This window comes from Phodopus roborovskii, unplaced genomic scaffold, assembly GCF_943737965.1.
Source record: "Phodopus roborovskii unplaced genomic scaffold, PHOROB, whole genome shotgun sequence".
NCBI lineage: Eukaryota > Metazoa > Chordata > Mammalia > Rodentia > Cricetidae > Phodopus > Phodopus roborovskii.
In genome coordinates this window covers 2,470,130-2,496,272 of record NW_026126566.1, presented here as the reverse complement: position 1 = coordinate 2,496,272, position 26,143 = coordinate 2,470,130, and the positions used below count along the sequence as shown (strand labels likewise).

The 26,143-nt window shown below is 43.9% G+C and overlaps 1 protein-coding gene across 5 annotated transcripts; it reads right to left on the bottom strand.

Annotated features, from left to right (window-relative positions):
- Positions 1-396: 396 nt before the first annotated feature.
- On the bottom strand, positions 397-25,211 carry Ammecr1l (AMMECR1 like). Of its 5 annotated transcripts, XM_051202312.1 has the most exons (9): positions 23,663-23,761; positions 22,979-23,089; positions 12,255-12,699; positions 10,253-10,363; positions 9,834-9,948; positions 8,704-8,794; positions 5,616-5,712; positions 4,379-4,506; positions 397-3,907 (listed from the first exon to the last, which is right to left on the bottom strand). In XM_051202312.1, the coding sequence occupies exons 1-8, from the start codon at positions 23,733-23,735 to the stop codon at positions 4,425-4,427; spliced, it is 1,125 nt and encodes a 374-aa protein (XP_051058269.1). In that variant the 5' UTR covers positions 23,736-23,761; the 3' UTR covers positions 397-3,907; positions 4,379-4,424. The 5 variants fall into 5 exon arrangements, 4 of the variants coding, with proteins under 4 accessions (XP_051058269.1, XP_051058270.1, XP_051058268.1 ...); XM_051202313.1 differs by lacking the exons at positions 4,379-4,506; positions 23,663-23,761 and adding an exon at positions 24,630-25,209; XM_051202311.1 differs by lacking the exon at positions 4,379-4,506 and having other exon boundaries at positions 23,663-23,767.
- Between the last annotated feature and the right edge of the window lie 932 nt (positions 25,212-26,143).

Here is a 26,143-nt window from a genome sequence, read left to right as displayed (position 1 = left end):
AAAAAAAAAAGGCAAAGGCAGAGGACAACTTGCCAGGGTTAGCCCTCTCCTTCAACCATATTATGTCCCAGGGCTAGAAGTCAGGTCAAGTTTAGTGGCAAGCACCTTCATCTGCTGAGCCAAGTCATCTTTAGGTTGTTGTTGGCTTTTTAAGAGACAGGGTCTTTTACTGTGTACTTCCCTAGAGTGTTGGCATTGAAGAATGGCTCCACCACACCTAGGCATAGGGATCTTTTCAATAGGAATAATCTTACTGGGAATGGTAGTGCACACCTTTAATTCCAGCACTTGGGAGGCAGAGGCAGGCAGATCTTATGAGAACCATCAACAAAGAAACAAGGTAACTGCTAATGACTGTTTCAGATATCAAGTCACTTGGTTACAAAGAGGCAGAAGACAGTTTGTATCCATTATGATTTATTCTCTATAATACTTCATTCAAGACTTTGATGACTTGTACTCAGAAGTTATATAGCCAAGAGGCAACCAAGTGGAATACAAATAATTGGTCTGAAGTCTTTGCAGTGAAGGCCATACAGTCTCTTGCTTCAAGGAAACAAAATAAAATTAAAAACATAAAGAACACCGAGTTTTTTAGGCTTCAGAAATTTCAATAGAAAGTAACACCAAGTTAGTGAAATTGTAGATGTTAACATAGTGTGGAAAACATATCTTGTGCAAAATATTAAAACTAACACCCAAGACTTTTGTATAGATGATTTTTATTATAAACAGTAAAATATATGTAACATCTCAACTACAAACCTTTCATGTAGAAAGGGTTTCTAACATGAGTTATTTTAACATTATGAAGCGAAAACGTTTAAGAACCTCACAGTGGAAACAACCCAACACTGACAAACTCTAGTGATCAAAGACATTCGCTTTTAGCTCAGAAAAACAAGGACAATTCATAATTACAGAGTGTGTCCTAGCTGTGGGTATGATGAGACAAGCCAACTTTCCCAGACCAAAAGGCACTCACAGCTAGGGAGGAAACAAATTCCAAACCAAGCCAGCAGAGTCTGGCTGGTTCTTTGATAACAGTGGGGACCTGTTAGTTGGAGCAGCCTACAGTCTAAGGAAACACTGGACAGGAAACGGTCCCTTTCCTCAACTATCACTTACTGGCCCCATACTGGCCACCCTCACCACTGCTCTGGTCAATATGTAGAAGGCAGCTGAGTTCTAGTTCAGAGCATCACTTCCCGATGCAAAGCCCCCATGTGGAAAATCCACACTTGCTGTTATTTCCTGAGAGCCATCTGCCACATGTTCCCTTGAGGAGACCATGACTATGTACTTCCAGACTTCTTCCTGAATGATTAGCTCTGCTCAGGACAGACACCAATAGCGCCCATTTCGTCTGGGCCAAATAGTTTCCTTGCCTGACTCCCTAGTCCCCTTGACAAGGCAAGAGGAACTGAACATTTCCACTGCTGGGCTTCCGTTGAACACGAGGGAATGTGCAGGGAGTAAGGCGGCTTTGCTCCGAAAGCACTGAGCCCACTGAAGTGTGGGGCTGGGCTCTGCCAGCCAGATTCATGTTCACTGATCCCCATCCCTGCCTTCTTGGGCCTTAAATTTTTTTCTGTTCATTTTCTTAAATGGCAGGGTATTCTACTTCACTCTCAACAAAATAAAATACATACTATACATTGGGGAAGACAGGGCAACATTTCTACAAGAAAAACAGGCTTAAGGAGCATGGCACTGTAGATGCTTGCATGACCAGTCTCACCAAGAGTGCTCAGGGGCGAAGTTTAGCACCATTTTTTTTTTTTTTTTTTTTTTTTTTTTGCATTTTGCTTTAAATCTTTAGAAATAAAACACAACTCTTAACATAGAACGCCTGAACAGTAATGAGTGTAGCCCTATGTATCAATACTGTTGTACAAATTGGGAGGTGGGTGGCTCAGTCAAGAACTGACCACCCTGACATCAATCCATGGCACCTGAGAGCACCTGTCATACTTGTCTATAACATCACCTTCATTACCCTCAGCAGCAAGAAGAAACCATGGGACCCCTTCATCTTTATGTATGTGAAGAAACCAAACCTGGCAGTAAGGGGCATGTATCCTGGGCATTGCAATGTAGTCAGCACCTCCCTCATCCTCTCCGGGTCTTTGATCACTGATCACTCCTGGCACAACCAACCCACTCTGCTTAAAAAAAAAAAAAAAAAAAAAAAAAAAAAATCCCAGGAACTTGAGGGTGATGCCTAGAATCACAAAGTACCCCTACTTCCCTTCCTCCATTCCGGGGAGAAGAAACTCAGATGATCTTTTGACTTGGATATTTGCCCATTTTGGAAAGCCACACCATCACATCAATCCTGAAAAAGAAATCAAAGCATATATGCACTGACTGGAGGCCTGATTGCTATGCCTCCTGAGTTCTCTATGAACGGTGCTGAAAGCAGCGTGCCATCCTCAGGAGCTTCTCTTCCAGCTGCCTGTCTCTTCCTTTGAGTTGCCTGAGCAGTGCCTTTGAGACAAAGCTTTCAGAGCACCTCCCCTGGTCTACTAGTGCTATACATTCTGCCACCAAGTGAGAGAAAACAATTTGCTGACAGCTATTTTGGAATGAGTAAAGATGGGAAAGGGAATGTCAAGGGTTTAAATGAGCAACACGAGCAATTGACATTTACACTGGTGAGGTGAAGAGTCCCAGTGTGGCAGGCAAGTTAAAAGGTTCACCTTGTTTTATTACACAGCTTTGTTCTAGAGTCCTACCGAGGACTGATAGATCAAGTCTTCCCACTCCTGCAGGCAAATCGGAAAAAAAGAACCGCCCTACTTAAAGGTCCCGCAGGATGTTTGCCTGTGAAGAAAACCAGCTCAGAGACCCTAGAAGCTCTCCTGTGACAGTCTGTCCTAAAGCCCAGCCCAACCACCTGTTTGCATGTCTGTGCTTCTGAGAACCTAGATGCAGCTACATAGGCACTGCTACCAGAAGAGGGTTGAGGTAGCCGGGTGGTGAGGGAGATCTCTCTTTCACACCTGCTTATGACGGTGACATCAGGACCTGTATGGGCATCTCCATTCCATTCCTCAGCAGGCTATGCCACAGAGCTCTGTTCAACACCAGGAGATTCAGTGCAGGAAGATTACCAGAAAGTCCAGCTTAGAGTCGGGTAAGCATTAAACCTTCACAGCTTATTGCACAATGCAAAGCCATCCAACAGGACTTCTGATGTTGGTGCAGTTCTCTTATCCAGGACTCACAGGGGCTGATGGTGCCCACAGTCAACCCTAACATAGTGTTCACTTATGAAGCATGGAGGTTGTGATCAATTCTTGGTACACAATAAACTGGAAGTTTAAAAAAAGGAATTTAAAACCTATAAGTGGTTCATGTTGGTCTCCGTTGCCCAGACTGCCAGGCGAGTACACCTAATTGGTCTGGTGGGCTGTAGGGAATTGGGGAAGAAGCCTCCATGGATCGTCATCAATTCCAGTTTTCCATGTGTGGCCAACACGTGTGGGAAATCACCAGAAAACGGTCTTCTGAACCCACACAGCCATTCTCACTGGTTATTAGGGAGCCCTGATCCAACAGAACCCCAGACTGAGGAAAGGCTGATATAAGGCTTGGGCCCCTCATGTTCTGTTGCATTCATTGTAACCCCACACCCTCCAGTCAGCAGGAGGCAGACTTGGCAACGGAAGCTAGCATCATAAAATGGTGCAGTAATAGAAGTAACTGGACCAGGAAGAGGAGGCATCTGCTCCAATGATGTCATAGCCATTGGTGGCCACAGGGGGGTGGGACTGGTCATGTAGCCTTGTGTCAGGAGTAATGATTGTAGAGGGGCGGGGCATGAAGAGTGCCATTCTGGAAACAGTGTTGTCGAGAAGCAATATACTCTGCATAACTGATTGTCACCTTCTCACTTCGATACCTGTATGAGGAAACAAGCAAAGATATTAGGAACCCCAGAGGTCTCAGTGTGAAGAGTCACTCAGAGAAAACCAAAAGCTCATCCCACAGTTTCAAAGAATAAAATGGAAGACCAAGAGCAATCTTACAAAAAATGAAAAGACGCACAAGAAAATGATGCTGTTATTACAAATGAACAAGATGAAAAAGCACAATCACAGTTCACCCCTGAGAATGTATCTCAGCACATCCCACCTCAAAACGCTACATATGCTTATCAACAGGCTGCTGGTAAGCAATTTGCTACCAGGATCTTGATGAAGAATTTCAAAGTCAAATTACATGGGTGGCAGATTGGAAGATGGCTGCACCAAAACCCAGTGTAAACTGCGTTATCTACGTTCAGGTTAAAAATGAGATAAATTTGACAGAAATGCAACCTCCATTTGTAGAAGAGCAACAAACAACTTATAACTAAAAGGGGCATAGATACCTAATTCTGGGTCAAATTGTGATGAAGCAGGTTAATGGATCCTTGGCTATAGGAAGGTCTCAATCCCCAGATGAATATGCCATATCACAGGGTCATCAGAACAGAATTCATAGCACTTTGGCTTTGCTCTGGAAAGAGCCATGAGTCAGGATGCAAAGCATGGGTGTTACAAACCTATGGAGCCTACTACAGACCACAGGAGCTGGGTGACAATCCTTACCCAGAGCCATCTCTTTCCCACTGTAATCACTCCTCCACTGCAAGGTGATTATTCCTCAATTTTGACAGGGAAATGGCTGTTCAAATAAATTGTAATAGTAATAATGCTTTGTATTTGCAGTGTTTTTATTTTTAATTATTATTGTTGTTTTTATTGGTTGTTTTCTTTCTTTTTTTCTTTTTTTGGTGCTAGAGATGGAACTCAGGGCCTTGAGCTCTACCACTGAGCTGCAGTCCCAGCCTCTTGATTCTTTTGAGTTTAATGCATTCAAAAACACTGGGTTATCTTCCAAACAGACCTGTGAGGCTAGCATACGATGACTCAGCATTTTGTAGATGAGGGTCCTAGTAAAGGCCCACCAAAGCTAACTTTTCTTTGTTCCCAACATCAGCAGGAAGGGGTAGAACACTGACATTCACTGAATATCTCCAGTGTGTTGTCCTGGCCCTTGGCTGGAAACTCTATACCTTACCTTACAAGGTCTTAAAACCCGAAGGAGTTACAACTCACATCTTACAGACAGGAAACAGTTCAGGGAGAAGAACTAACTGGCCCAGGTTACATAGCTAATAAATAATTGAGCCTGGGGTACAGTCCCAAGTCACTTTGTGTTCCATAAAACCAGCCAGCTTCCTGTAGAAGTACTACACCCCAAATGGGACCCTGTTAGCTCCCTGTAAAGGCCTTTGCTCTCCTTTACTCCCTACCACCTGACTGTACAGTGACCCTGGATTTACATTCCTGGAGCCCTTACCTCTGGCCTCCAACCTCCCCCTTAATGTAACAACCACATGGGTCTGGCAGGCACCCACCCTCCTTGGCAGGGGACTGACCACAGAAACAAAGAAAGCTGGGAGTCTCCACCTCTGTAGCCTTTGCATCCTCAGAGCTCATTATCTCACACAAACTTCTTTGTCTTGGGGTATATAAACACCGTTTTCTTCTCCTTCCCACCAAATATCCTATATTCAACCCCTATTAAAGAAAAACTAACAAAAGAACAGGACAGCAGCTTACCTGGTGAGTTTGATTGACTTTCTGAATTCACTGGTAATTGGAGCCTTAAAGCCACCTTTCCTGAGCAAGGAGTCTATTGTCTGGATCTGATCCCAGTCTGAGGAGAACAGAAGCCATAAGGTCAGCATACAGTCAAACACAGGGGCAGCATGCTCCAAGGTGATCAGTGTAGGAAAGACAATGGGATTTGAGAGACAGCAGAGTGTGCTAGGCCAAAGGAAGCACCAGGCCATGGTCCCACAAACTGGAAGCCAATCAGCTTCACCAACAGGGTCCAGCAAAGACCCTAAGACATGACATTATAACCAAATGTGCCATGACGATGTCCCCAAACTTCCCACTTTCATAGTTCTTACAAGATAATTTTTACCCAAGTGTATTTCTGAAGCTCAGGCTGCTCTAGGAGAAGACAGGGTAGAAAGACAAGGGCTCACTATATTGCCTAAGTTGGGTTCTTTGTTTTGTTTGTTGGTTTGTTTGTTTTGAGACAAGGTTTCTCTGTGTAGCTTTGGAGCCTGTCCTGGAACTCACTCTGTAGTCCATGCTGGCCTCGAACTCACAGAGATCTGTCTGCCTCTGCCTTCCAAGTGCTGAGATTAAAGATGTGTGCCACCAACGCCCAGCTTCTTTTTGTTTTTAAAAAAAGGTTATTATTTTACTTTTAATTTCTATGTATGTGCACACACATATATAATATGTATGTTCATGTGAGGCCAGAAGATAAGTGATGAATCAATCCTCTGAGACTGTAATGATGAGAGCTCCCATGGGTGATGGGAACCAAATCTAGGTCTCTCTCTCTCTCTCTCTTTTTTTTTTTTTTTTTTGAGACAAGAGTCTCTCTGTGTAACAGCCCTAGCTATCCTGAACCTTACTCCATGAACCAGGCTGACCTTGAACCTGGAGAGAGATCTGCTCTGCCTCCCAAGTGCTGGGATTAAAGGTACATACCACCACTGCCTGGCTTTTGCCTGTTGTTTTTTAATTAATTTTTTTAAATGTACATTCATGTTTTGCCTGCATGTATACCTGTGTGAGGGTGTCAGAACCTCTGTAACTGAAGTTATAGACAGTTGTGAGCTGCCATGTGGGTGTTGGGAATTGAAACTGAACCCTCTGGAAGAACTCTTAACCACTGAGCCATTTCTCTAGCCCCAAGTAAGCATTCTTCTTAACTCTGAGCTATCTCTCCTAACCCCACCTAGGCTGATCTTGAACTCAAGTAATTTCTCAGCCTCCTGTGCAGATGGGACTACAGGTATGTATCACTATAGAAAGGGGAATTTATGTGATAATCAAAAACATTATTTTAGGTGTGTGCATGTGTTGTGTGCTTGAGTGCAGATGCGCCAGAGGTGAGAAGCCATCCTTGGAGCTGAAGTTGTAGGCAGACAGAGGTACTGGGAAAAACTTCTGTTCTCTGGAAAAAGAGTAAGCACTCTGAATTGCGGTGCCATTACTCTAGCCCAGCAGGGGAATTTAAATTATGTGGCTTTTACTGCCTCAAGCAGCCTTTCTTCAGGTTGACTGGTGTGACAGAGAACTGACGCCAGTAAGGAAACTGTCTCCTTAGTGAAGAAAGGGAAATTCTTCACCTCCGTATTGTTGGTTCTCTCACTGTTACTCTCTCTCTTTTTTTTTTTTTTTTTTTTTTTTTTTTTTTTTTTTTTAGATACATGGTCTTGTTATGTGTATACCCCAGCTTAGGCTCAAACCCAAAAGGCAATCCTTTTATTTCAGCTTCTTTAATGTCAGGACTTGAGTGTACCATCTGGCCCACCTCAATGTTACTGTATGTCTCTGTGTGTGTCTCTCATATGTGGGTATGTACACATACACACATGATACAGGTGCCCCTGAGCCAGAGTTAATGCTAACTGTGAGTTATTCAAGTTGATGGCTGGGAACCAAACTTTGGTCCTCTGCAAGAGCAGTACACAGTCTTAAACACTGAGCCATCTTTTTGGTCGCTCAATCTTACACATTTTAAACAAATAATGTATATCAAGTTGAACCTCATCCTTCCAATTACCATAGGAGAAACTCCCAAGTTTTAATTTTCTCAACTTTAAAATAGGAGAAACAATTTGATCATTTAACTGAGCTGTAATTCACATCCAACTACTAAAAACTGTTTGATGTTCTTTAAGCATGGTAGATTTATGATCTGACCAAAATGTCTTTAAGAAATTCATTCTCTTTATGCTACATACACACTGTTTTTTGGACAAGTTTAAACACAACCACAATGAAAACCAACATGGCGATCGCTTTCCACATAAGTAGTTCATTAATATACTTAACTGGATATTTTCTCTATTCCAGGGTCACACCCAACAATTACTGTGTTTCACATATTATTTTCAAAACCAGACTAATTCCAAGAAAGAAAGAAAATGGGGTTACATATCATAGAAAGTACAAGAAACAGTTAAAGGAATTCTAGATAGTCTTTCAAAGAGAAAACATGTCCAACCCACATCCTAGCTTTACTGTCCCCATTATAAGAACTCATTAACTACTGAGCTCTTTTTTATGTTTGTTTGAGTCTCTCTATGAAGCCCCGGCTGGCCTGCCAGTCCTATGTAGATCTGGCTGGCCTTGAATTCACAAAAATCCACCTGTCTCTGCCTTCCAAATGCTGGGATTAAAGGCATGTGCCACCATATCTGGCAACTACCTAGCTCTTTAAAAGCAGCAGGGAAGATATTTATTCTTTACAAAATATAACAGCATGTATAGATTTCACAGTTAAAAGTCTAAGACTTTCCTTTGTAACAAAAGATAAAACATGGTCAAGCTAGTTGCTGTGATAATCACTGAAGCTTAAAAGGGCAAAGAAAGAACTTTTCATTGGGAGGAAACATTTGAAACCACAAGCAAGTAAGAAAGTTACCCCTCCCACCATTTCTAACATCTATGTCAATTTGCCTTTGTTCTACAGGGATCTAACAGGAATTTAGAAGAAGAAAGGCATTCATACTTGGTGTACATGGTGGCAGTTGAGCTGAGTATTTCTCTCTCCTGCCCTTTAACTGGCATGGCTGTGAGTAGTACAGTTCACTAAGTGCTCATCTGTCCAACTCACCTTGTTCCTTAGCAACCTCAGGTAAATATGTGGCTGTGCGTTTGATGCCTTTTTCATTGATGAATTCAATCCGAATCCCATGGACCCCTACCTACAAAAAAATGCAACCAAGTACATGGCATTTTCTGATTCTAACAATATTTCAATCACCCGCATATAAATCAACATTGTCTTCTAAGCTGCAGCTGCTTGACCCAGGTCTGGGAAAAGAATTTTTTTTTTGTTTGTTTTGTTTTTGTTTTTTTGAGACAGGGTTTCTCTATGTAGCCCTGGCTGGCCTGGAACTCACTCTGTGGACCAGGCTGGCCTCAAACTCAGATATACCCAATGTCTTTGCCTCCTAAGTGCTAGGATTAAAGGCATTCACCACCACTGCCTGGCTAAAAGAATTTTGTGTGACTAATTATTCTAAAGTATAGAAATGAAAGTAGGCTGTTTTAGGACAAGGTCAAATATATGTGTAGTTGTACCTCCGAGAATATGAGGCTTGTAGAGATAAGTTCTTGAAAGAGGATGCCCTTCTAGCCTAATTCCACTACATGCACATGTCAAATTGTTTCTATATAAATTCATCAAACTGGTTCCCTTTGAATTTTTTTTTTAATTGTCTCACTACAAAGCCCAAGTTGGTCTGTAACTTGCAAAACCCCTCCTACCTCCTGATTGCTGGTATTATAGGCATGGGCCATCATGCACAGGTTCACATCTGATTTCCAATAATAATAAACTTCTCCTGGGATTTGTCAAGAGGCATCTGGGGTGTTTTGTTATCTCATTATTTAACTAGACATGGGAGAAGGATCAGATGGATCTTACTGAACAGAGTGGGCTGGGAAGAAATAGGAGAGAATTTGTTTGTTTGTTTTTTATGGAGTTGGGTGCTCACTATATAGTTCTGGCTAACTTGACCAAGCTGGTCCAGTCCTGGGATTAAAGGTATGTGTCACCACACCTGACTCACAGAAGAGAGTACTGATTTTTCATTTCTTTTCTATTACTAGTTGAGAAGTACCTTTTTTGTCACTCTCACATTCTCAGACCCTCTCTCAATGAAGGAGATACATTACCATGTACTAACCCGAACCCAAATGCAACGAGAGATGCAGAGATCCAAATGCAGCTGTTCTCACCTCCCAGTCCAGGTAATCACTGGCATCTTCAAAGTTAGTAAGGAGGGAGACAGAACAGAAAAGTTTGGGCAGCTCCTCTCGGGTCAGGGGGGGGAATCGGCTGTCCTTAAGTGCACTAGAGGGGACAGAAAATATAAATGAGGCTGCCTCCTTTTAGGAGACAACATTGCATGCTCTACAGAGCCCACATAACTGAGTCCCGAGAGCCTCTGACAGCATCTCCTAGCACCTAATGCTAATGTCAGCATTGACTGTCTCTGCAGAAGCAGATGGGTAACTCACCAGGATATAGTCCTTACATTTCTTGACTACAAAAAAGGAGTGCTCAAACTCTACCAAACATTTTGAAGAAATAAGGCTAGAAAGCTATTTCCAATTCTAGTTCATTTATGTATATTTTCTAATGTTTGTGTCATTACCTGGTTAATGTGTATTCCCTGAGTCCTGAATGAAGATTCATGGCTGAGAAGGTCCCGATGCAGCCACGAAGACGCTTGTCTCTCCCTGTCTTCCAGGTCACAAAGAGAGGACTAAAAAAAGTAAAACATAAAATATTCTCCAGCCCTAGATTAATTATGGATATATTGCTATTCATTTCTGTTACTGCCCACAGGGTTCTGATCTGCCAGCTACCTGAAGCACTGTGCCTTTCTAGAAGTTGCTCAGCCCTGACTAAGAACACAGGAAGTTCATGAGGCAACAGGAAAAGCTCTGTATGTGGAGCCTTTCCTCTGCTCTGTCCTCACAACTTTCATTCACTTACACATCACAACAAATTCTTTTCTTCTTCCTTGCCTTGAACTCAGCTTCACCTGTTTACTTTTCTGGAGATTGTGACACTCAAAAGTTGCCCAAGTGGGCCTCAATTTGAGATATCTTTGCCTCCATCCCCAAAGTGCTAGAATTACATACACGGCATTCTACAACACCCAGCAATCTCCCCTCTTTCCGACTTTTCCATGTCCTCCCCTCCTTTACTCTCCTCTTAGCTACAAGCATTCTCTGCAAGACTTCATTGTTCTCACAATTGTAACTACTGGCAAACTACAAATAGTTCCTACTCATAGACTTTCAGAAGAGAAAAACAATTTCTCAAGAAAGCTTTAGAGTAACAGAATATGCCATTTCTGCTCTTAGGCAAAGTCCCACTTCACTGACTTTATCAGATAAATGTCCTTCTTCCTGAGACCCCTCCACATACTGGTGCTCTCTCTTACTTTTAAAAATCCCCAGTTAGTCAATTCTCAAAGGCAAAGGGAATACACAAAGTTATTCCATCTCTGAGACAGGTCTCACTACATAGCCTCAAACCTAAAGATCTTCCTGCCTCTGCTGAATTAAAGGTGTATGTCACCACATCTGACTTTTTTAAAAATAATTTATTCATATTTTATGTGCATTGGTGTTTTGCCTACCTGTATGTCCGTGTGAGGATGTCAGGTCCCCTAGAACTGGATTACAGAGATTTGTAAACTGTTATGTAGGTGCTGGGAATTGAACCTAGGTCCTCTGAGAAAGCAGTCAGAGCTCTTAAGCACTGAGCCAATTCCCCAGTGCCCCACGCCCCATACCTGGCTTCTTAATATTTTCTTTTTTGTTTTTGTTTTTTCAAGACAGGGTTTCCCTGTTAAACAGTTCTGGCTGACCTGGAAACTCACTCTGTACACCAGGCTGGCCTTGAACTCACAGAGATCTGCCTGCCTCTGTTTCCCAAGTGTTGGGATTAAAGGTGTACACCACCACCCAGCAGCTGAAGTGCCTTTTAAAGCTAGTGCAGAGCTACCTCCACTTTTGAGGAAAAAAAACAATGGCATTTCCTTTCTTCATTTGATCTTATACTGCCTAAACATGCTAGGCTGTGGTTAAAAGGGCTTTGCTGTACATGTGTGAGGACTACAATTTGGATCCTCAGAACCCACATAAATGCCAGTGTTGTGGTGGTGCACCTGATTCTGGCTTCAGAAGGTGGAAACAGTAGATCCCTGGCCAAGCTGGCAAGTTGAGACTAGCCATATCCACCAGTTCTGGGTTAGACTGAGATGAAGCCTGACACAATGAAACAAAATAGAAGAACGCCTGAAGATGATTCTCAAACATCAACCTTGACCCTCCACACATGCATAAAAATGGGTATCTTTAGACATCTTAGGACAACCAACAGAACTTTTGTTAACGAATGAGAGCCCCTAGACTCCAGCTTGGCACTCAGACACTTCTAATTCACATTCACTTAGACTCCACCAACACTACTGAGGTTTCCAATGGCGTGATAGTGTGACTTCACTACCTTAAGCCATGTGAACCACCAGCAAGGAAAATATCTGTTTCCATAACCCTGTAAACAGACCCTGTTAGGAGAGTAACCTCAGAAGGATGTTACCATGCCCTCCATCCACACTGTCCCATGTCTAATTTACTCACTAGGGGTCATTGGTGAATCTAGGAAGTCGAGGCTGTGGGAAGCCATAGAGGTGACAGTAGAGTACATCAAAGCAGTAGCAGCACATCTCTGCAGTCACCACCAGGTTCTTAGTGGTGTTGGCAGTTCCATTAGGCCGGGGGAGAGGGCTCAGGGCTCCAGATGCAGGATTCATTCGTGTGATAGGAGAGTTTCCAGGTCCCAGAGTTAAGTCTGATACGTTTTCCCGACCACTGCTGCTGTCCACATGCTGGTGGTTTTGAAGAGGTCCTGAACTAGAGCCAGGAACAGTTGTGGACTGGTTGCCGTGACTGTGTGTTCCACTTCCAGATAATTTGGGCTTCTTGACCCCACAACAGCCTGCTGCCAACTTGGGCTCAAGGGGAGGAACACAACGTCTTTTTCCCATCCTGATTTGGTGTTCGTGATCTGGAATGCTGCAGAACCCTAACCCAAAAGACAGCAGGTAAGTACTGATTGGAATGGCTCAAGAAAGAACAAAAATCAAACAAAAAGTGTGCATGAATCAGTTAAAAGAGCCAGCATTGGTGGCACACACCTTTAATCCCAGCACTTGGGAGGCAGATCTCTGTGAGTTCGAGGCCAGCTGGTCTACAGAGCTAGTTCTAGTACAGGCTCCAAAGCAATACAGAGAAACCCTGACTCAAGGGGGGTGAGTGGGAATCAGTTAAAAGCTGACAAGGACTGGTAAGATGGCTCAACAGGTAAAGGCATTTGCTGCCAATCCTAATGACCAATATTTGACCCCTATGACTCCCTTGGTGGAAGGTCAGAATTGACTATAGTAAGTTGTCTTCTGACCTTGACACACAGACAATAAATAGCCCACTCCCAAGAAGTGAAAAAATTTCAACAAAGAGACTTTTTTTTTAAGCTATCAATGTTCTTCCTATCAAAAAGTCCAGGTGACATAGTTTTAAAAAAAGGTCAGAAACCCCAAGTTCTAGTCTAGAAACCTCTAATCTTTTCCTAAAGGGTTTCTATAAAAGTATATAGCCACCATGGAGAGAGGCTGGCAATGAATAGCTCTTCCATCCCAAGATATCATCAAGGTCAAAAGGCAGAGACAGGATGCAACTGGTTGAAGGCATTTCAATATCCTCTTTACAAGTTAGGCATGGTGGGTAAGCCTTTAATTCTAGCACCTGGGAGGTGGAGACAGAGGCAGTCTGATCTTCACAATAGTTTACAGGACAGCCAGAGCTACACAGTAAGACCTGTCTCAAATAATAAAACCAAAAACAAATAAATAAATAAGACTTTATAGCCATCCTGAAACTGTGGAGCTTCACATTGTATTTTTCATTTTCTTTGGTAGTGGGTGGTTTTGTTTTTTTAGATAGGGTCTCTCTATATAATCCTGTCTGGCTATTCCTGAACTGTTTTTGTTTGTTTGTTTGGTTTGGTTTTTCTTTTTTTCTCTTTTTCCCCCTCTCAGACAGGATTTCTCTGTGGAGCTTTGGAGTCTGTTCTGGCACTTGCTCTGTAGACCAGGTTGCCCTTGAACTCACATAGAACCACCTATCTCTGTCTCCTGAGTGCTGGGATTAAAGGTACATGACACCACACCTGGCATTATATATATGATTTAGACTCAGGGTTTCTCTATGTGGCCCCATCACTACCTGGCTTCATTAATATTTTTGGTTGTGAGCCTAGCCTTTAATGGCTGAGCCATCTCTCCAGCCCTCATTAATATTTTTAAGAATTTACCTACCACAGCAAGACTTTGATGGCACACGCCTTTAATCCCAGCACTCGGGAGGCAGAGGCAGGTGGAGCTGTGAGTTGGAGGCCAGCCTGGTTCACAGAGCTAGTTCCAGGGCAGCTTTAATCCCAGCACCCAGGAGGCAGAGGCAGGCAGATCTCTGAGTATGAGGCCAGCCTGGTCTAAATAGTCAGCTCCAGGACACCCAGAGCTTTGTACTGAGACCCTGTCTCAACAAAACAAAAAAGGACAATAAAAAATAGTGTCAGTCACTGTTCTATTGATGTGAAGAAACACCATGACCAAGACAACTCTTGGAAATTTATTTGTGAACCTGCTTAATGTCCCAGAGGATTAGTCCACTATCCTCCAGTTACATCCTCATCTCCAGTGACTGGGGCAGGGGTGGGCTTTTGAAACCTCAACATCTACCACCAGGGACATACTTCCTCCAACAAGGCCACACCTTCTAGTCCTCCTAATTCTTCCAAACACCTATACTCCCTAGTGAATAAGCATTCAAATATGAGTCTTTGGTGCTATACACTGAAAATCTGTTGCTGTTATTGGTTTAATAAACAAGTTGACTAGCCAATAGCTGTCAACTATAGAATAATGTTAGGCCTGAGAGCCAAACTGAGAAAGCTTGGAAGAAGAAAGGTGGAGTCAGTAGTCACCAGGAGATGCAGGGAGATGGCCATGCTATACTGAGAAAAGGCACCATGTGGCAAAGCATAGACTAGAAATATAGGTTAATTTAAATGTAAGAATTAGCTAGTAATAAGCCTCAGCTATTGGACAATCATTTATAATTAACATTAAGTCTCCATGTCAGTTACTTGGGAACTGGCAGCTGCAGGAAAGAAACATTTGCCTACACAAGGGGGTCATTCTTATTCAAACCACCATAAATAGTTTAGTGTAGTTACATATACCTGTAATTCCAGCACTTGGAAAGTGGTGGCAGATCAGTCAGGTTTTAATAAATTTTAAGAAAAGTATATCTGAAACCAATTCCTAACTTTAACAGTTTTAAATTATTTTGGTCCTGTTGTTCTTTCCCCCAAAGAATCATTTTTAACTGTGTAATGTGGGAAGGCAGTACAGGTGAGTTCAGTGTTTACAGAGGCCAGAAGATGCCCTGTGTGGTAGTCTGAATGAAAATGGCCCCATAGGAACATAGGGCCTAGCACTATTGGAGGTGTGGCTTTGTTGGAGTGGGTGTGGCTAAAGCCTAAAGGAGGCAGGCTTTGAGGTCTCAGATGCTCAAGCAAGGCCCAGTGTGGTACTCTCCTTTTGCTGCCTGCCCAGCTGGACTCTCAGCTCCAGTAACATGTCTACCTGCATGCTACTATGCTTCTTGCCATGACAATACAGACTAAACCTCTGAAATTATAAGCCAGCCCCATTAAATATTTTCCTCTTTAAGATTTGCATGGAAGGCAACTCTGCCTCCCAAGTGCTGGTATTAAAGGTGTATACCATAACCACACAGCTTGTTTTGTCTTGTTTTTTTATTTTATTTTTGTTGTTGTTGTTGTTTTTTGATATAAGGTTTTATGTTGCCCAATCTACTGTCTTGAACTCCTGATTCTCTTACCTCAACCTCCCGTGCTAGAATTATAGGCACGAGCCCCCATACAATCATCAGCTTATTTCACTTAAGCTTAAACTGTATTGATTAAGCTTAAACTTACTGAACAATTAGGAGTCTAATACTTATCTGCCAAAGTAAAGCAAATATTAATTAAACTAAAAGTAAAAAATGTAAAATAAACAATGATACTGATAGAAAACATCTCAGCCACCAACTGTTATCAGCATTAATACAAGCAACATTAATAATTCATGTGCCAACTATATCAAAACTTCCCTTTAGAGACTGTAGGGATAGCTCAGCAGTTAATAGCACTGGTTGGTCTTTCATAGAACCCAAGTTTGGTTTTTAGCACTCTCACCAGGCAGCTTACAACCAACTCCAGTAGCTCTAACTCGTCTTCTGGGTTTTGAAGGTGCCTACACACATGTGGCATACAGCACCCTGTGCTGGTTTGAATGAGAATGGATGTTTGAATGCTTGGTCCCCAGTTAGTGGAACTGTTTGGGAGGGATTAGGAATCGTGGCCTTGTTGGAGGAGGTGATTCATTGCAGGGGTGTATGTGGGTGGGCTCTGAGGTTTTAAAAGCACTCATTATTCTCAGTGTCTTTCTGCCTCCTGCCTATGGATCAGGATATAAATCTCTCAGCTACTGTTCCTGTGCCATGCCTGTCTTTCTGCACCATGATCATCATCTTTTAAAAGAGTTGCCTTGGACCAGGTGTGGTGGCGTACGCCTTTAATCCCTGCACTTGAGAGGCAGAGGCAGGCAGATGAACTCTGTAAGTTCAAGAACACCTTGGTCTACAAAGAGTTCCAGGACAACCAGTGCTATTACACAAAAAATCCTATGTCAAAATCTTTCTTCCCCCTACCAAAAGGGTTGCCTTGGTCATGATGTCTCCTCAAAACAACAGAACAATAGTTAAGACACACACACACACACACACACACACACACACACACACACACCTTAAAAGCAATAACCAACCTCCCCACAACATCTTTCTGTTTAGAACGTAATTCTAAGCATACTCCACACCAAAGCAGGCACCTCATCAGAGTCCACGATGATCAAGAGACATCAGCACTCCTGAAGTTTGGTTAGGGGATTCTAAGTACAGTGTAAGACACTTCAGAGTATTAGAGGCAGCTGGGATGTAAGTCTACTTCAGAGTGCCTACCTGTTATGTTCAAGACTCTAGAATCCATTCCTAAGTACCACAAAAACAAAAGAAAACCCCCAAACAAACCCTTTATTAAATGACATAATCTACTATCTTTTCTAAAACTGTGAATCTGTTCTCCTTCCCAAACCTCATAACAACTACCAATGTTGTGCCCTCAGTATGTGGCCTTGGGCGAAAAAACTTTCCTTGGATCAAAGCATGTAACACTGTGACCCAGAGGCCTTGGCTGGTGCTGTGCAAAGTTCCTGGGCCAAGTTCAAGAGTCAACAGCAGTAATCTTTTCCTACACAGCTTCCACAATCAACATGAACACAGTAGTTAACACTGAAATCCACCAGATGGAAACACTGCCCACGCTTCAACACAAAGCTAAGGGAAGTTGTTGTAGTAGTAGTAGGCAATTTATGATTTCAGGAATTAATATAATTTCTCATAGACCTCATCTCAAGATCACTTAACCTTGTAAATGTCAAATAATCTTGCTCTCTGTGGTCAATGACTCAGCCCCTTCCCCTGCAGGCCACTGAGGCCTCTGCTTCCCTGTTTAACGGCGCATTCTCCTCTTCACCAGATGTGTGGCAAATGTGCACATATATAAATAAACAAGTTTAAAAAATACTGAATTACACCCAACTGGGGGATTAAGCTCAGAGGGGTATACATGCTTGAATCATCTCCCCAGACCCAAACTTTTTTTAAAGCAAAAACCAAAACAATAATAACAAAATGATCTCTCTCTCTCTCTCTCTCTCTCTCTCTCTCTCTCTCTCTCTCTCTCTCTCACGCACACATGCACACGCACTTGTCAGGTATGGTCACATATACCTTTAAGGCAGAGGCAGACAGATAGATCCCTGTAAAGTCTTGGTCTAAGTCCCAGAGGAGTCAGGGCTCATACATGGTGGGGCCATGCCTCGAAACAAACCCAGAACTGGAAATATGTTTCAACAAATTGGTTGCTACACAAGTACAGCAGACCTAGCACCTATATCTCTAGAACTTACATTAGAATACATACACACACTCTGGGTGTGGTGGTAGGTCCCCTGTAATCCAGTATAAGTGGGGAGGTAGAAGGTAGAGACAAGCAGATTCCTAGCACTTGCTAGCCTGCCAGAATAGCTTCAGAATGAGTGATTCTGTGGGAAAAAAATGGAGTCTCCTGACACTACACATGCTCACACCTGCAGTGCTTACATACATGCTCACATCTGCAATGCTTACATAGACAAACAAAAATAAAAACAAAAGGCATCATTTGGACACTTCATTCTGACAACTGGGCTAATAATCATGTAAACTTCTACCTTAGTCTAATTTATACTGGAAACTGTCATATTCACTACATACTAGAGACCACTCAGTCCTGGACTTGGCTACAGGTCAATGTATGGTGGCACATACCTAGCTGCCACAGTGGCAGCTAGATTATTACCTCAAAGCCAAACTTCTGTCCTCAGAAGGAGGGAGCTTCAGAGATGACTCAAAGGCTTACTTTGAGTAGATGATACAATGTGACTTAAAGAAGCTTTAGCTGAGCAGCTGTGGTGGATTCCTTTAGTCCCACTATTTCAGTGGTCTTGTCTCAAAAATCCTCCCAAACAGAGGCTGGGAGATGGTTAAGAACAATTAAGAACACAGGTCCAGCCTGGAGGTGATGGTGCACAGCTTCAGTCTTAACATTTATCCCAGTAATCTAAAGATGTTTTCAGTGGTAAAGTCTCTTGGCTCTTGTTTGTCTTAAATTAAAATAAGCCTGATATTACATAAAGCTGAGTGTGGTGGCATACCTTTAATTCCAGCACCTGGGAGACAGAGAGTCAAGTGGATCTCTGCAAGTGGCATCCAGTTTACAGATGAGTTCCAGGACAGCCAGAGCTACACAGAGAAACCCATCTCAAATGCAAACAAGCAAACAAAATAAAAGAAATAAATTTTTTTGAGTGATGGGACTGTTAGTGATCTATTACAGTGTTTATTTGCCTGGGTGAAATTCATGATTACAGAAATTAATACAATTTCTCATAGATTGCTAATATTCATAATTTAGAATGAAGGCCAGTATTAGGAGAAGAACATGAGGTTGCCTTAACTAATATAGCTGGGCAAACAAAATAGCCTTCCTTCTCCCTGTCTCTTTCAAAAGCCAATCTAAAAAAAAAAAAAACAGAGAAACCCCCACCTTCTGAAGACAGAACTTTGGCTTTGAGGTAACGTTCTAGCTGCCAACTCTGGCTCAAATTCCAAATCTGAGGTCCAACTGCAAACTCAGGCACGCTGTAACATCTTACCAACCTGCCACCATACAGGGCTATTTATTTATTTTTTGTGTTTGTTTGTTTGTTTAGAGTCTTTCTACATAGCCCTAACTATCCTGGGTAGTCTTACAATGGCTTGATAAAAAGACCAAGAATCTGGTCATCATTCGGTCTATAAGACTGGATATCTCAGTAGTCTCAATCTGTTATAGGGTACTGGGGACTTCCTAGAGAGCTGTTGGTGTTCAGACTACATTGGAATCTGGAATAAGTACATTGTAATACCAGGAAGGAATGCCCCAGTAACAGGACAGGACAACTTGCTGATGAGAATGAGGGCAAAAAGCAAACACTTCCTTATTCATGTCTGTCTGTTTGTTTGTTTGTTTGTTTTTCAAGACAGGGTTTCTCTGTGTAACCTTGGCTGCCCTAAAACTCATTCTGTAGACCAGGTTGGCCTCAAGTACTGGAATGCCTGACCACGTAGAATGCCATCAGAAGATCTGACAGTGAACACAAGAGCTCTTCATTCTTCTGTCTCCCTAGTGCTGGGATTAAAGGCATGTACCACCACACCCAGCCACATAGGTCTATCTGTTAGGAGGACATGAAAGGAACCTGGCAGTCCTTGGGCACATAACTACTATTAATACAATTCTATAATAGCTACTTTGTAGTCTAAAAGACCTTGATACTTTTCTTCTTTTGAAAGTAATGGCCTCTCATAAATCATTTATGGTTTCTTTTCATTCTGTGATGGCAAAAACCATAAAGAACACTGGAGGCCTCCCAGCACTAGGGAGGAAGAGGTAGTAAAAACTTGAAGCCAGTCAGAGTCACAAAGTAAGACCCTGTCTCAAAAAAATGAAGTCAGTTATATTGCACACTTTTAATCCTAGCACTCAGGAAACAAGCAGGAAGATCTCTGAGTTAAGGGTTGGCCTGTTCTATATAATTACATAGATACCATGCCTCACCCCCCTCACCCCAAGGAAAAAAAAAACAAAAGAAAGAATGAATACTGAGATTATTCTACTCATGTAACTTTGTAGAAAAATACCATTTTTTTTTACTTGTTAAATATGCCATTATCACAAACATCCTGATACATATGGAATACTACAGATTTTTGTCAAAGGGTTTCATTTCAAAAAGTAATCATAGTAAAATGTGTGCAAGTATAAAAAAAATTCTATTTATCTTTGAGACAATTCTTAAAATAGCTTCTTGGAGGACATGACATTATAAAGATTTGGGAGGTGGGGAAAAGCTATTTCTATTTAGCATCCAGATGTGTTCTCAGATGAAGCCTTCCTCAAATGGAACAGGCTGGGGTTTCTCTTGTGACACTAAAGAGGTGAAGTGAAATTCAATGTAATAATTATATCATGAGTACTGGGGTATGGTGTCTGAGCTGTAACTCTGGCCTATTTAGAGGATTGTTCTAGGAAAGAGTCAGATGAAAGATGCTACATTCTGGTAACTATTTCAATTATTTGTTTTTAAAACTGTCAAGTTTGAAAGTGATAGTACATGTCTATAATCCCAGAACTCAGGAGACAGAAGCAGAGACAGGACCAACCACAGGGAGTCTGAGGACAGTATAGGCTCTACGAAACTGTCTCAACCCCCTCCCCCAAAAGAATGCAACTACCATATAAATACAGAGCACTTGGTAATGAACTATTTCCTCACAAAATACAAACAAATGATTTACTTCTACAATCGATTTATAATACTTAAGACAAAACAACAACTAAGTAACAAAATGCTCAGAGTTTGAGGTAGGCATGTGACTCATTGTAATCTCAGCACTGGAGAGGGGATGGGGTATGTGTAAAAGCAGGATTGCCATGAGCAGGCCAGCCTGGGCGGCAGTGTACAGAGAGACCTTGTCTCAAAAGCAAGTAAACAAAGCTTCACTGGGTTTGGTGGCATACACCTTTATCCTCAGCACTCTCCTGAAGAGGCAGGTGATTGCTGAACGGGAGGCCAGCCTGGTCTACATAACAAATAAGTTCTAGGACAGCCAAAGCTACATAATGAAACCCTTAAACAGTAAAAAACAAATAGCAAAAAAAAAAAAAAAAAAAAAAAAAAAGCCCACATTCCTATACATCTATATCTCAGTTTAAGGAAAACAATGAGTTACAGGGGTAAATATTTTTTGTTTTCCTGAGACTGGGTTTTTAGTGTAACAGCAGAGGGATTTGTCTCAGTCTCCTGAGTGCTGGGGTTAAAGGTGTGTGCCACCACTCAGACATTAGAGACAATAGTTTTGTCTTTTGCTCCTGACCACACCACCCAAACTGCACCTTCCCTTTCTATGTGACTTACAGCATGAGGTTTCATCTTTCTGGGCCTCAGTTTTGTTCTGTTTTTCTTTTCTTTTGTTTTTTTTTTTTTTTACAGAGTTTTTCTGTATAGCCCTGGCTGTCCTGGAACTCACTCTGTAGACTAGGCTGGTATCAAACTCAGAGATCCACCTGCTTCTGCCTCCTCAGTGCTGGGATTAAAAGCCTGAGCTACCACCTCCCAGCTAGTTTTTACATTTATGTAATTAAAATATTTCCTCTCCTGTCTCCCTCACAAAGGGATTAGGAGGCTCTGACAAACTCAGTAAGGTAGAATCGTCTGTGGTTGTGACTGCAGATCTAGCACAGATCCCTGAGCATGCCAGGCAAGTGCTCCACACTGGGCTATTTCCTTAACCCAAGCATGCTATCCTTAATGAACTCAAAGAGGCACTAACTTTTACCCAAGAACTATGTTCAAGGTTTACATACAGAATTATAGTTATTTTCAAATATGTGATGGGATTTAACAAAATATCACCATAGCGATATTCTGGTCTCCGAATGGAGGAGTGGGTTCGTATCCCACTTCTGACACCAGATATTGCGGTAAATAAGGATCAGGATAAACAAATAGGCCAAATAGATGTTTATTCAGGGAAAAATAACTTACAACCTAGACAGATGAACACCAGGATATCCAACCCGATCCTCTCCTGTCCGAGTCACGCCAGAAAGAGAATGCCTTTCCTGGCCCCCTCCGACCTCCTTCCACAGGTTACTTCCGCCCATAGCTCCACCCCCAATGGGCGTGGTCAGTGCCACAGTAGATAAAAATGATCCCAAAGTAGCTAAAGACCAAACCCACATGAATCAGAATTACTGAGGAACTCATTAACTCCCAAATTAGTTAATTTTTCTGCCCAAGCTCATTATGTAGCTCAAGATGACCTTGAATTTCCCATCTTCCAGATTCATTTCCCAAGTGATAAGGTTACACTTGTGTGTACCATCACAGGTGGAGCGGGGGATGGAACTCAGGTCTTCATACATACATACTAGGTGAGCACGTTACCAACTGAACCACATTCCTAACTCCATGAGTCAATTAACCCAATAATTAAGTCAGGGACAGTCAGACAGATGGACGGACACATTGACACACACACCATTCTTTTGTTGTCTGTGGGTGGTGGCCCACACCTTTAATCCTAGCACTTGAGAGGCAGAGGCTGGTGGATCTCTGAGGTCTCTGAGGTCCAGGCCTGCTTGGTATACAGAATGAGTTCCAGGACAGCCAGGGATATACAGAGAAACCCTTTCTTGAAAGAAGTATTGGGCCAGCAAGATGGCTCAGGAGGTAAAGACACTTGCCACCAAGCCTAAAGTTCTGAGTTCCATCTCCACCCAGGACCCACAAGATGGAGAGAACTGACTCCCTCAGCACAAGCATGGTGGTAACATCCAAACACATACACATATGCATTAAGTAATTGTAATTTTAAAACATACAGAAACTTCAACATTAGGACCACCCCACTGAAACCGAGATAAATATGAGGTACACTTACACACCTTAAGTCCACACACAAGCCAAAACCAAAAGAAATGCAATAAAAATCCCACTTCAAGTATGCACAAGGTAATAAATACTCACTGAAAGCAGAAAATTTATATTCCCAGAAGAAACAGCTACAATAGGGAAGGGAACCTATTTTGTCTCTGGAATGAATCTTCTTCCTTCCAATTCCATTCCTTCTTCCAATGCCTAAGACAGAAATACAAGTGTAGTGAACAAAGTCCGAGTAGTGGAGAGGTCTGTGCAAAAGTTACAAAAGTATTGTTTTTTGAGACAGGGTTTCTCTGTGTAGCCCTGGCTGTCCTGGATCTCACTCTGTAGACCAGGCTGACCTTGCTTCTTCCCTCTGCCTCCCATGTTGGGATTCAAGCTGTGTAACACCACACCCGGCTTTACATCAGGTTTATTTTAAGAATGAAAATATCTTCAGATTACTGGGATACACACTGGGATTAAAATCAGCACCACCACTACCAGGCTCAAAAGTTACAATTTAACAGAGCAATTTTTGCAGAAACAAAACCAGTTGGAGAATAAGCTCTCCTTACTTCCAAACACTTCTAATGCTAAAGATGAGACAAGGAACAGAAGTCCCATGGAGGATCAAAGGCTGTATTCTACTTGAATGAGACACACTTTATTAACCTGCAAACTCCCCCTTCAACACATTTAGGTCAAAACTTGTTCTCCAGCTAGGATCTACCACATTGAGCTCTCCACAGGTTACAGTACACAAACATACTCCCAACTCTTGAAAAGTACCTGACAACATGCTAGGCCCCTGAGGACACGGCATCTTGTGCCGGGAAGAGATGGTAAGTGCCGTTGGAGCCATTCATCCTTATTCAGTCTTGCACAAATCTCTTCCACCTTCCCCGATTCCCCAGTACTACAGAATTTATGCAAAGCAGACTCCAGGCCCCACCCGCTCAATCTTAAGAGAGGGCAATGAAAGCAAATAGGCCCAGAGGAGTAAGTGAGCAAAGAGGAGTCAGATCAGGACAAGGAATGAAGGACAGAACACACAGCTCCGAGGAGGGGCCTAAAACCCAAAGTTTAAGATGGAGGGATAGTAGCAGGCAAGGGGGGTCTACAAGTAGCTGTGGAAGATGGAGCAGGAGGAAAAAGAAGAGGAGAAAGTGGAAGAGTGAAGAGATAAGCAAGGGAAGGATGAGACAAGAGGGAAAGAGGCCGGAGCCGGGAGGGGTAGAACGGGCAGACGGAAAAGGTGAATAGGAGGATGCGGGACAGGAGAGTACAGGGCGCTGGGGGAGTTGGGGAAACGACAGGGCGACGGGTACAGCAACTGGGTCCGGGCCGCGGGGGTGGAATCCAGACGCCGGGCGGGGGAGGGGGACGCCGGGCGGGGGGCCACCAGGCGGCGCAGGAGACCACCAAACTTTCCACCGACTGTTTCCTGGAGGGAGTTCAGGCACCGAGGGTACCGCCGCTGCCTCGCCTCCCTGGCCGAGGGTGACCGCGGCCACCCAGACCCCGGGCACACGGCCTCACGGTCCCGTTGGCCCTCGGCGGGGACACGCAGCCCCGAGCAGGCCTTGCCCACCCGCGGCTGCCGCCTCGGCGAGCCCCTCCCCCATGGCGCCCCGGGACCCCTCGCCCTGCACCTTGGGACCCCAATCTCCAGGGTCATGTCGGCCTCGGAGCTGAGCAGGCCTCGAGAAGGCCTGGCAGGAGAAAGGCACGGCACAGCCCCCCTAGCATTTCCCACCTTTTCTCCTGACCCAGACGCGGCCGGGGCGGACGGGACCTCTCGCGCTCTGCCTTCTCTTCCTCCTGCTTCATGGAGCCATGCGCCTGGGTGGAGGCTCCCGAGAAAAGCAGAGTCCCCGGGCGGGTGAGGACGCCCGAAGGAGGCCGGCGGGAGGGCAGAGGAGGAAGCGGCGGGGCGGCGGCGACCGGGGAGAACTAGAGGTATTCCCGGGGCGGGTGGAGGACTGAGTCGAGTCGGGACCCGAGTCCTCCTCTATCCCAGCAGCCACCGGAGGCAGTGAGGTAATGGAGGAAGAATGTGGGGAGTCCTCCAGTGGACCAAACGTCCTCTAGCGAGTCGGGGAGAACCATAGAGATCCCGAGGCTCTGGGAGTACCGCCCCGCTAGTCACGTGACCTTAGTCCGCACATTTTTGTGATTGGCGCTGGTTAGCGTATAGGCAACTGCCTTTCGTCTGTACGAGGCAGGTGGTAGTGAAACAGGCGCTCCGGGAAGATCTGGAACTTACTGGGGTCCCCTTGCGGGAGCGGAGCCCACCCAGTGCGGCTCACCGATGTCAAGCCAGGCGGCGCAGTGTTTGCCGGGCCACCCCGGCCAGGCCGCGGCGCAGAGCACGCCGGGAGCTGTAGTTTTGGTCGCGCGACAGCATTGTCCGGGAGGCTGCAGGTGGCACTTGAAGCTGCAGCCTAGGGAGCTCTGGCCTTACCCGAGCAGTCGCCCACGTTAGCAATTCAGAGCTGTCAACGGCTTTTCTCCCCGTGCGCCCACGCTCACATCACTCTGCCTGACCGAGTGTCCGCCCTCGAAAGCGCCCTGGAAGTGGGCAGCTTAGAACAAGCCAAAGACTGCCAGAACCAGGCCCACCGGGACTGTGCCAGGCTGAATGTCAGACTTGGCACCTGGTCTCCTTAGCTTCCCATTGCGCTGGAGAAGGGCAGGCTGACTCAGCTTTAGGGGTGGCCAGGCAGCATCTACTCGAGTCTGTAATTCATAGTTACCAGAAGCCCCAGATGACATCAGAATACTCATGTACAGGATTAGGCTAGGACGACTAAGCAACTGCAGAAGCTGAAGAGGCTGAGTAGGATGGGTTCCCAGCACCCACACAGCAGCCCACAACTGCCTGTAACTCCAGTTCCAAGAGATCACACACTGTCTTCTGGCCTCCCAGGCATTGTAGACATAAGATGCACGTAAACAAAAGCAGACACATACATACACATAAATGTCTGGTTTTGTTTTTCGAGACAGGGTTTCTCTGTGTAGCTTAGAAGCCTGTCCTGGAACTCGCGCTGTAGACCAGGCTGGCTTCGAACTCACAGGGATCCTGCCTACCTCTGCTCTCCTGAGTGCTTGGATTAAGGTGAGGGCCACCACTACCTGGCCATAAGTGTTTTAAAAAGAATTGGCTCAAGCACATTTTGCTCTTCTGCTAATGTGTAAAGGCGTGCTTAATATGTTTGTCTTCAAGGGACCAAAGAAAAGTTATTTTTTTTAAAAAAAGCAAATCAT